The sequence below is a fragment of the Sabethes cyaneus genome, chromosome 3 (assembly GCF_943734655.1).
Source record: "Sabethes cyaneus chromosome 3, idSabCyanKW18_F2, whole genome shotgun sequence".
Taxonomy (NCBI): domain Eukaryota; kingdom Metazoa; phylum Arthropoda; class Insecta; order Diptera; family Culicidae; genus Sabethes; species Sabethes cyaneus.
This window is the reverse complement of record NC_071355.1, coordinates 203,584,125-203,596,299: the sequence shown is the minus strand read 5'-3', so window position 1 is coordinate 203,596,299 and position 12,175 is coordinate 203,584,125. Positions and strand designations below refer to the sequence as shown.

Below are 12,175 nucleotides of genomic sequence, written 5' to 3'. Positions count from 1 at the left end.
ATTTTATTTTAACTTGTTTTAAAAGAACCGAATTAGATTGAGGCATCAATAAACTAAACAATATATTAGTGAAATTTGGTACCGCTTTTGACGGATATATTCCGAATTGCAGGAGGGTTATTTTATGCTATCATCGGTAGTAGATAAATTAAAATAGAAATACAACAAATTAGACACTCCGGAATATCAGCTTTCAGTGCTCTCGGGGCTCCAATTGGTCGTTTTATTCCGTAGTGTCCAAGAACTTACCCTAATTTTGGATGTTGGGGACATAAAGCTTACAATTTTACCTTACAAATACAATATTTTACCACGCATTGAATGCATGCAGAAAGGATGTTACTGAATTGTTCGAAACTCTTCGGACTATTGTCATGTTGTGATTATCATTGGGATTAATGGTGGCCCCGACATTAACATCAAATCAAGTCATGTTAAGTCATATTGCTTTTGCACTGTGCATCTTCTTCTGCTTTAAAAATGGAGTTTTAGTATGGATTATGGCAATGTGCGAAACTGGAATTAAATTGGAATAACCTTTTCATTGCTAGGCAGTCGTAACGGTTTATCTCTCCAAACATTTCAATGATTGGTTCGGTTTGAACTAAAATTTAAGTACTATACAACGTTTTTGTATTAATTATGCATTAATATGGAAAAATAAACACTGGTTAGGGTAAGGGCACTATAATTCGACCTATGAAACCAGCGCAAGGCTAACAAAATGCAATATATCGTCCAAATAGCGCCATTTTTACGAAAATATGATAGAATAGTACAAAAGGATGTATATTTAATTAATATTTCAAAGGAAATAAGTGTGCGATGTAGATTTTTCACTCATTTTCTTGTTTCAATTCAATATCCCATTAGGCTAATTTTCGACCCCTTGTTTTAGTTTTCGACCCTTGCGTGTTCTAATATTCGACCCAAGTACAAAGTAATGTATTTTCAAAGTCGAGCGTTGGTTAAATTGATAAATTTAATGCAAGATATAGATAATAACTGCAACATTTCTTTAATATCACTTTGGTATTATTTCTTTTTAAACTAAACCGTAAATCTTTTTTGTAGACTATTTCAATTACCCTTCTCCTTTGAATGAATAGATGGAAAATATTTGAAATGCAATCCCGGAAAACGCCTGAAATCATACAATTACTTTCGGGTCTGGTTCCATGGCTTTTGAGCGAGGTCGAAAAATGAAACAAGCGTTTTTGAAAGCATAGAGCAGGCTGTTTCGACCGGTCGAAAACTAGATCACAAACAGTTCCGCGTTCCAATTTTCGTACTTTTCTAAACGTCTTTAATTACATAATAAAAAACAAATATGCACTGTAACAAAAGAAAATTAAACAGAAATATTGCCTTTTCTTTGTATAATAACATATTGCATGAATTCAGTGTCCTAATATACACAATTTATGGAAATTTTGATTTCGTATGTTTTCACTAGACGAAAAGAAAACACTCGAACTCCAATCCCAGCTTAAAAAAATTGATTATTTGGACGTACAGACGCCAATTTTGGTGGGGTATTGCAAAATTTCTAGCAAAATAACAACCTTGACAATATCCTAAATAATAGCTTTTCTCTACCTTTTTCTTAGGAATCTTTTTGATGAATGTTTCAGCAGTGGTGCGAAAACTAGCACAGGGTCGAAAACTAGATCCCTTACCCTACTACTCCTTTGTTTTGTATTTGAAGGTGTGATGTCATTATTTTTTCCTTGACCACCCCCCCCCCCCCTGAACAACATTTCGAGACCAGGACATAAACATTTTTCCAAATTTGTATGAGCCTTACTTAATAGTAAAAATTAACGAAAAGTTTCAAGGTCAAATTTTTCCATACATTTTCTTCGTGAATTCCTTGCTTCACAGACAGGGTCGACAGTTAAACACATCGTCTGTTTAATATGGTTTCCTTTTACAAAGAAAGTATTAACACCCCCCACACCAACAGGTTGAAGATTCGACGGTTGAACACAGACAATCAGACATAACACTCGTTTTCCATTCTTCGCACCAATTAAACCGTCATTTCAAATTTGGGCTTAGTTGGGAATGTCTCCGTTCTGGACAAATTGGCGCTTTTTAACGACAGAAGGAGAATACCCCTTAAAAATACTTGCTAATTCAAGGGATACTCCTGTTGCTATTTGATATTTGGGAATGTCGATCATAGATGGTGCTAGTGTTCAAGCAAAATATGAGGTACGATAATTTTTGTTGATTTTTCTTTCAAGAGTTATGTCTATTTGTCTGTGATACTATTTTTCAAAACAATTTTTCTTAAATTAAATTCATAAAATAATTTACAAGTTCAATTTTCAGTTTACCGTGTTAGTCATTTGTTTTATTTATTTTTTATTAATTGTTGACCAACTGGTTCATTGACTTGTAGTTATTGCTAGTGTACAGGTGAATTTGTAACTTAGAAGTAAAACAGGTAAAATATTCTCACTGAATCTAAATTCTATCCAATTAAGAAAAAGTTTCGAAACAGCCCTTATCTTGCATGGTTGCGTTACTATAGCTGTAATTGTTTCCCTCTCCGGAGAAACTCGGCAAATGCGAACATTTAATGGTGAAACTTTAAAACCACTCATCCATTCTCATTATTTCAGTCTCGGCTTAAAGGAAGACGTCATCATAATTAAGCCACTTGACGTTTCGTTCATTTCAGCCCACTTCCAGCTCCCTGGTGGTTATGGTTACTCCACAATCGCACTGTCTTAAATTTATATCCTTTAACCGTGCAGCCACCGCACACCGATACACACATCATCTCTTCAATCAATTTATCTTCCTTAATTCATTTTATCCGGCAGCGGGGCTGCCACCAGTGAAATCGTTTGGGGATAATTTCATTCCGGCCCCGTTTTCAGGTTTCATGTAGCCCAGTGGCACAGAGCGAACATAAAAAAACTTATCCACTTTCCAGCACTACTGCCAGCCTGTCAGTCGCTGCGTCGAGTTCGTTCTGCGGTGAGTGTGCAGTCCCCCGATGCAATTAATCTTACATTTCCGCTTTGCCAGGCTTTTACCAGCGTGTTATCTTGAACCGTCGCAATCGTCGTTGTCGTCCTTCCCACTAGAGTCCCACCACAATCCGTCGCGCCACCCAACGTGGAAACTGTTGTTGGTTTCATGAATGCTTCTGCTGCTGCTTGTGCTGCATCCATCGTGGCCGTTCAAGTTAGTGCTGACGTTAGGGTAGAATACTTCATGCTGACGACCTGCCCTCCGAGGGTGCCGGAATGCAACTTGACTACTTACTTCCTTCACTGGCAGGCAGGCAGGCAAGCAGTCGCACATACACTTATAGTACACACTTTTCAATTTGGCTTCTTAGAATGAACTGTGGTTTCAAAAGTGGTTGAAATTTAGTTCCACTACTGGCTGTGTTTTCAGTTTCCTCCGGGGAATCAAATGCAGTTTCTCAGAAACTGTGTGCTTCTTAAATCCACCCCCGGCTCCGGCAGCCCGGAGGTACCTTTACAACTGCGGTTCGTGCGCATAAAACACTCCTAAATTGCAGTTGCTAGTTGAGGAATTACCGCAAAGGAGCGCGGTTTTCTCATTCAATGCTACGCCAAATAGCATGCACTAGGAGGAGGAAATCTTTTTCATCCTGGTAGCTGGTAGCAACTGTTGCTACCCCATTCCGGAGGACCGGACCGACCGACCGACCGACCGGCAGAACGATAAAATCGAAATTTAATTTGGGGATATTTTTAAGCTTATTTTCTTTCCGATCACGCACCGGAAGACTGTGCAGTGTCTTATCGCAGGGCAACAGCCAGAGAGCGTCACGATGGCATTGAATTGGATTGGGTGCTGGTCTTATAGCTGACTGCTGGCGGTGATTAGACAGGCTGCGGAGTGACTGCCCCGATAGTGAACCTGTTGAGGAGGTATAACTAATGTTTGACAGGTTTATTTATTATTATATGTCTGAATTCTAAGAGTACATTAGGTTAATCAGGTATTCTTCTTCGTCATTTATTTAATTTCGTTTGTAATTCCAATTATATTTTAGAACATTTCTGTTATTGCATCAATATTACGGTTCTTACTAAATAAGCACCGAAATTATCTTGATCCCACAGAACCAATTTTAAGTAAACCGTATAGTCAATGTTAATAGCATACCAGATTAGAAAAAATAACTCAATCTAACCGAATTCATAAGACGACAACTTGAATGGAAACCTTTGCAATGAATGGTTCGGCATGTAGGCTTCCCCAAATGTCGAATCCCAGCACTAGCGCCAGCGCTCTTGTGTTGTCATACGGATTAGAAGGACTTGCGAAGGATTTGCTGCTTTGCGGAAATGAAACATTTGATGCCTAAGCCAAATCGAAGCCCGGGCTAGCTCTGCTGTAAGCCCCAAGTAACACAATTGGTTTTTAATAAGAATTGACAACAGATTTAAAAAAAATATATAATTGCTGAGCTTTCGTTTACCTTCTTCGTTTACAATCTGGTTACGACCGAAAAAGCGCAAAAAAGGAGGTAAAAAACATGTTTGTGAAATATATAAACTACATGTTTGTGAAAATCCCTTTCGTATAAAATGGTAAATACGGGCTATCAGGAACACGAGACCGAACGAACTGAACGAGGTTTTACCTTTTTGCTAGGTACAGATATGATATGATAGGTGTTGAATGATTTTTCGACATATTGCAATAGCGTTAAACTGCTACTGTTCACCGAGTTACTTCTTGTTCATCAGAGATCAGAGATCAGAGGAACAATTCATAAAAAGATACGGTTACGTAAGTAATGAAATGGCCAAACTTGAAAAATGGGACGGACTAAAATTTTATTCAAAATATGAGGAATAAAACAAGGGCTACCATACTGCAGTGTTCTCAGTTGCTGCAGAGACAGGGCAAGTCAGTGCAAATAACAAACGAAAGTAGTTTTCTGATTTTTTAACATTTATTTCAAATTCCTGCACAGTAAACATATAACGGTATAATAATGTGTTTGTTTTGATTTGTGTTGTTGACATCGTTAGGTTCATTAGTAGTCTGAAAGTTTGAAAAGGATCGGTCAAATAGGTAATTTTCTACAGCGTTTCTTCCGTGGTGTAATTTGATGTGAGACACCCTTTACTTTCTTCGAAAAGCCAAATGCTTCTCATCGACAGCGCAGTAAACAGCTCAGAATCGAACACACAACCGTATCTCAAGTAATTAGATGTTCAAGAAGCATCAGACTACCAAACGGAATGATGACAGCGGAAACGCGGCACCACAGAAACGACGAATGCCAGCATGGTAGTTGCACATTCAAGGACAACGCAATATTTCGATTCTGGATGTGGCCAAAACAGTTTAAATTTTCTGAGAATGCACAAAAGAAGAATACGTTGCTAAAAATTCGTTGCCTCGCAAATGATCTGTGGATGACGTAAAATAAGTCAGCCGTTCATCACAATTTAGGAATCAACGAGAAAGTTGAAGGAAAATTCCATTCAATTATACACTGGAGTCGCTTTTTACGCGGTTTTGATTTACACGGGACATATCCTTCGCATAAAAAGCGACTTGAGTGTACTATAACAAAGTTACAAGAGCACTAAATGGAACCCTGCACTTTCTCGTTGATTGCTAATTGCCTTGCTAATTCCTAATTGTGATGTACCACCAACGGTAACACAAGCGGTGCTGCAGTTATTTTAATTTCAATAATCGTCACATTGAAAGATTGTCTGCCGTGAACAAGTGATAGAAGTTGAAACGAAGTTAACACCAAATTAAACACGAACTCACCGTAACAAACGCGCAGGAAGACGCATTAAAACTAATGTCAATGTTTTGTTTTAATAAACACTGCTGGCCCAACAAACTTGATTGTGATCAGCGGAGAACAACTATCTTTTACATCTTCATATAAGCATGTTTTCATCCTTAAAAAGGCAGTTTTTAGCCAACCTAGGAGGTGCGGGGTCGTACGGTTTTCAGTTCTTAACCTTACAACTGTAGTTTTAGGCAACTATTAAACCACACGACTTTATTTTCAAGTATTATATGATTTAAACTAATTTTTTGGTAAACTAATCTATTTTGAGAGAGCGAAATACGGCGCTATATCCTTGGCCAATTGCAGTCTGGTCCGGAGTGTAGCTTAACTTTTATTAGCAAAGATACTCCCAACGACTGTAAATAAATCATTATCTATGTATATGGGAAGCGTTTGGTACGGGAGGTTCACACTTTCTTCCTTCCCTTTGATTTCAAGGAGTTTAATTGAATTAGGATTTTATCTGGTTCCACTTGATTCCTTGGAATTCTCTCTGCGGTACATGCTGCGCAGTTGGCCTGGCCGTTGACAAGAAGTGTGAGACAAGTGTGAGATTAGATTAGATTAGATTAGATTAGATTAAAAGGACGGTTTCTGGTAATTGATAAAACTGTTATAAATTTCTCCGTCGATACGGACAACCAGCTGGGGAAGATACTAGTTTTCTCGACGTCACAACAATATGCGTTGCATGTAGCTAAATCCAACAGTTCATCCGCTGTGAAATCACTGCTGCTAATCTGTTGGATATTAAGTAAGCTTTCTTCTCGATTTGCTTTGGCAACAGATCGGAAAGGCTTGACTGTTCGGCAGTACACCACCTTTGACAATGGTGACCCCATAAACGGGCACAGTTGCAGTATCGTAATTCCAAAAGGTGCAGCAAAAGGTGAACAGCTCCCTAATCAACAGGAGTACAAAATGAACGGAATTTACCTCCGTTGCTGTCCAGACTGAAAATAAAATAGCACCAAACTAAGAATTTGTTTGTTCCTAAAAGAACGGTTTTCGGTAATTGATGAAACTTAAGAAACTTGAAACTTAGGGTTTTCTTTAGCAACACAAATCTATCCATCACCAATGCTACAGTAATACGTAGCGTAATCGCTCCAGTTTGTTCAACGCGCTCTAGTTTGTTCAACGTAGATGATGGAATGACGATCCATGAAAAATAGGAGGGACCCATTCTTGTCTCTTGCTCTGAAATATAACACGAGGTAAGTCGGCGAACAGCATTATTCAAACGCTAGCTACTGAGCTACTGCCTGCATCTTATCGGCATGCCTGGACGCGACAAAGGAGGAAACATCAAGCGCAAGCGAAAGTCACGCTCGAGTCGTGCACGTCTGCAGTTCCCAGTCGGTCATATTCATCGGCTGCTGAGGAAAGGAAACCATTGAAGCTGGAGCTGGCTGCCGTGATGAATAATTCCATCTGCTGCGGAAGTACTTGAGTGTGCAGGAAATGCTGCTCGCGATAACAAAAAGACCAGCATTATCCCACGTCACTTGCAGCTGGCCACTTGAACTGGTATTTCATCGTGACTCATGACCATATACGAACGGATTTGTCGACCGCACAGCAGCTTAGGCTTTCTGGTTGGTTCATTGCAATAAGCCGTGCCTGGTTTGCGGTTATCGGTACTCCAATTCACCGAAAAAATTACGTTAAGTGCGTTAGTGCAAGTTTGTTGCAAGCTGGAGTTTGATAATGAAACAATCGGTCCTTTTAAGGACTACACGACGGTTGAAGAATTTATTATATTTTCTTCTCCAGTTAAAATACCATAATAACACAGACAACGAGGGAAAAGTTGAATTTTTCGTCGTTGCGGACGACCAACAAATAGCGAAAATAAATTTGCTGGTAACGGGCGGCATTTTCTGCCACTTCTAAAACGTCTGCAGCTTATAACGGGTAGCAACTAAAATTTTGGAATTTTTTTCTCAAACTGTCAAAAAAAGACAAAGATACATGAAGAAGATCTGATTTACCGAAATTAAAGATACATTATCCATTGTTGAAAAAACATTACTGTACATTTGAAAACAATCCGTAATCGGCTGTACCGCGAAGCTTTCGTTTGAAGTCGAAACAGAAGTGTTGTACGGCCTTCATGCCAACTTTACGAATGCTTTTCTTGATTCTACCAATCAACTGTTTGCAATTCGTGGCTCCCCAGTTATTTTTGTACACCAAGGAACTCAAAATCCCGAAGAAATCTTCGATTGGGCGCACTGAGACAGATTTTTCGGGTCGTGGTTCTTGGGTAAAAATGGGATCGAATGGGTATTCAGGAACGATTGTGTTTTTTTTGACGTAATGCGATGATGCTCTATTCAGCCAAAACACGTATTGTCCATCTGCATGATGTTTTTGTAGAAACGGGATCAAAATTTTCTCCAAACATTCGTCTGGTGCATCTTAATTGATAGCCAAACCAGAGGACTTATTGTTGAAGAAACAAGAAAGAGAAGGATGTCCTTCTGCGTCCATAATTCTAGCTGGTCTTCCACTAGCTTGCTTGCGAATAGTTGTTGGGCATTTTAGGATATGGTAAACAGTTGAAGCCGCAACATATTTGCTTTTTAAATGTTGTATCGTATATTTTTTGCCAAAATTTCTGTTGCAGTTCGTTGAAGTGTACAACGCGCTCCCGGAATGCTTCTTGTTTCGACGCCATTTTAAGCAAAACTGGGCAAGCATAAATAAAACAAAAAATATTAACAAAAAGAGGAGAGAGAGAGCTAACACATACATACTCTCATTTCTCTCTGAGCTCGTTTGTTGTTGAGCATAAGGGCCGCGAAAAAATTCCAAAATTTTAGTTGCCAACCGACCCCCCGGCTCGTCGCCATTTTTCTGTGACTGAAACTGAAACGTCAAAAACACTGGGCGGGAAATCACTTCATATAGGAAATCAATGCGACGGCCATTGTTGTTTGGGGTACAATAGTGAGGGGTCCAACTTAATGGGGGTACTGTCAAACTCTGTAGACCAAGATAGCGATGTCGAGGAGGTGTTGCCAACTGTTAAATGCTTTATTATAAATGTTCTTCTTTTGTAAGCAACAGAAAAATTTTGCGTAACATTTTCAGCTCGCGCGTACCGTCTACCGATTACCAGCGGAAAAGCACTGTTCAACATAGAAACAGATCATGAAAATTTATTTACTGTTTGGTTTAGTGCGACTTCGATTCGTTTTAATATAATAGATTCAATCAATTGATAGAACTAATTCCGAAATCTGTTGAAGATTGAACGTATACAATGTTACTACTGTGATAAACGTTACGTACAACACATGTAGCATGTGTTAATGAAGAATCGTTTTATGACATTCATGGATACATGTTACTATCGCTACAAAGAGACTTACGTAGTCCTACTTCACTATGTTTTTTGACGATTTGGCGTGGAACTGCTCTATTCTATGTCATTTGCAGCTGGCCATCCGAGACGACAAACAAATAGGGTCTTTTTCTAATTCCCGTCGTAATAAGGAAAGTCATTCTAATTTTCATCATTTGCTGGATGGATTTAGTGAATACTCCAAAAGTTCTTGTACTGATTTGACTAAAACACACTTACCTTCCGATCCGTGAACTTTGAAATCACTGAAAAGCGACTATTAAAGCATATTATTGAAATTACGCAACTGACTTCATTACTAAAATTCGTCGTACCGTTTTAAAATCCGTCCAACAAAATTTTTCATCGTCCGAACTAAAAATCACAACAATGTTTACGAAGCTAACGCGCATGTATTTGTGTAAGACGGCATGGCAAATGTTATTCTACAAAATTTCTGCAGGTCAGGCAAGTTTTTCTGGCTGTAGAATAACAACAATGCCTTGCGTGAGTTATTTTCATTTATGAATGACGGAAATTAAAACGATTAGTCGACATTGTCTTCTCCGTCGCACGAAAAAACGTAGGAAATTTGGCTGGTAGGACTTCTTTAATGATAAAAAGCATTTAAATAGATCTCAGCTCACTTTGATTGATTGCGTATGATAGACAACTAACTAAAACATTAGGGAATAACTAGTTTTGCATTGTGTGTCATGAAAATGGTGATATTTTTAATAATTTGTGTTGGATAGGACGGGAATAGGCAATTACGACGATGTAGCAACATACCCTGAATAAATTTCTAAATTGGATTTCTGTCGAAGGTGGTGTATTGCCGAACATTCAAGCCGTTTTACTGTTAAAGTAAACCAAGAAGAAAGCCCAAATTCATAGCAGTGTTTAATCAATTATCGAAAACCCGTTCTTAGCAGAACGAACTTCTTTGTCTTTGAAGATATGATGTGATCATAGTGATCGCGACAAAACTTTCGAATTGCGATACCGTTTGATTCACCGTTAGCAAAATTGCCAATGGATTAATACAACTATCTCCGAAATGTGTTGAGAATTGACTGAGTTATAAGCATGTAAAATGTTACCACTTTTATACTCGTTACATACAATGCAGTTTAGCAAGCCCTTTTAATCAATCACGAAGCGAAAATTTCTAGTTGGACAGTGCTTCATTTTGTTTAATTTTTTAATAGTGCATACTCCAAAATCAATAGTCGTAGAAGATTTTCCGATCGATTGATGAAAACATATTGAAAATCGATCCGGAAACCGCTTATATTTATTAGCGTTCAAAACCTGACCACTATTCGAATTAGATTTTTTAGTCCGATGCCAAAAAAAAAGAATAACTACTGCTGCTGGCTGGTGCAAATTAATGCAATTGCAAATATGCTACAATTAAATTAAAATGTTAATCTGACGCATCAACAATAAGCACCGGCTCTTAATACAGCTTAAAATTACCCCACAAAATGTGTACTTTCAAGTTCATCACACCGCACTCGGTGGATCCCTTCTGGCTCGGAAAACGGTATTGCGAAAGTACTTTCTCTCATCTCCTCGCAGCCAACGCAACGTCTCCTAATTCCCTCGTTTATTTTCTAAAACACAGCACAACAGCAGCGACTGTTTGTTTGTTCTCCGGACGAGGGGTCCCAATGCAGTACCTCTGCACTGCACTGCAAGCAAATATGTGCAAAACCAAAATAATCAACGGCTAGGATTTATTTGAGATGCATTCGCCACATGACGCAACCGGGCTGGCATTGCATCAGTGCGGTACCGAACCGACGACGGCCGGTTGCAGGTCCTGGCAAGGGTCCGCTCTAGGACGGAACGGACGGACGGACGACCGACCGACCGACGACGTGCTGTTCCAGCAGATGTGATGCCACAGCAGCAGCAGCAGCAGCAGCTGAGTCCCACGCGCTAGAGGATGATCTCGAGCTGCACTGGCACCAGCAGCGTGCGGTATCGGTGGCGGTCGGCAACCGCAAGTGGCAATTGAAAAGTGGATTTTCATTCGAGAGACTATCACCGCACCACCGCACCGCACCGCAGAACTGCACACCCACCTGTGCAATGGCTTCCGGGCAATGTAAACAAAAGCATCGGTCAAGTGGGGATTTAGATATACGGTCAATCGGTTCGGCCAACGCAACGTAGTTTGCGGTGCGGTTGGACGGTTCAGTCCGGGAGGCGCAATACAATGAGGAGAACAGACGGCAAACGACAGACAGATCGCAAGCGGTCGGTTGGGGTCCAGGTATCTGGACAAAGAAACTTTCGAAAGGATAATGGCGGCTTAGAATTACGACGAGGCAACTTTCTGACGCCTAATATATTTATAATCCGGCTTATGGAATTTCCTAAAAAATGCGAATTAAGCAATTGGCGCTTGAGTTGGTGCCGGTAGGCAATGCTTTAGAAAACGTTTTACATCTAATGATGCATTATTGAGAAATAAAGTTAAGTGATGAACCCCTTCTCCTCTCTCATTCCTTCAACATATGTGGAAGTTTGAAGCTTGGAGCAAAATCATGGCGGTAAGTTGGCTTATTTTAAACTGCATCTTCTCAAGGTTATTAATGAATCCAGGCAATCTATTTTGTTATTTATAGACGCAGGAAACCACAGGTGCATTACAATATATGTGCTATATCATGATTATTTAACGTTATTTACTGAATAATTTGCCTCTCGTAATAACGACGCAGGCAGTTTGCGTCAATAAACGACCTTTAACCAGTGAGTCATTTCAAGCCGGAGGATTTCCCTCTTCCCAGAACAGATCAGAATCGGCAATTGATCCTTAACACAATAATGAGGCGTTCCGTTATAGGCGTCACACTTGCCATGGTGATTTTAATAAGCGCCACCGTGCACTGTTTTGGTAGTATGACAATGAAAACCTGTTTTTATTCGCTAAAATATTCGAAAACCTTCGATGAAAGACACGGCAGATTCGTAAAAACCATACAAGT

The 12,175-nt window shown here is 39.5% G+C and overlaps 1 protein-coding gene across 1 annotated transcript in view; it reads right to left on the bottom strand.

Annotated features, from left to right (window-relative positions):
* LOC128740598 (uncharacterized) overlaps positions 1 to 3,188 on the bottom strand; it is a 68,596-nt gene extending 65,408 nt beyond the window's left edge. Inside the window, exon 1 of the mRNA XM_053836159.1 lies at positions 3,027 to 3,188. Within this exon, the coding sequence (XP_053692134.1) occupies positions 3,027 to 3,188 (162 nt within the window). The remainder of the gene's footprint in view (positions 1 to 3,026) is intronic.
* Positions 3,189 to 12,175: the final 8,987 nt, after the last annotated feature.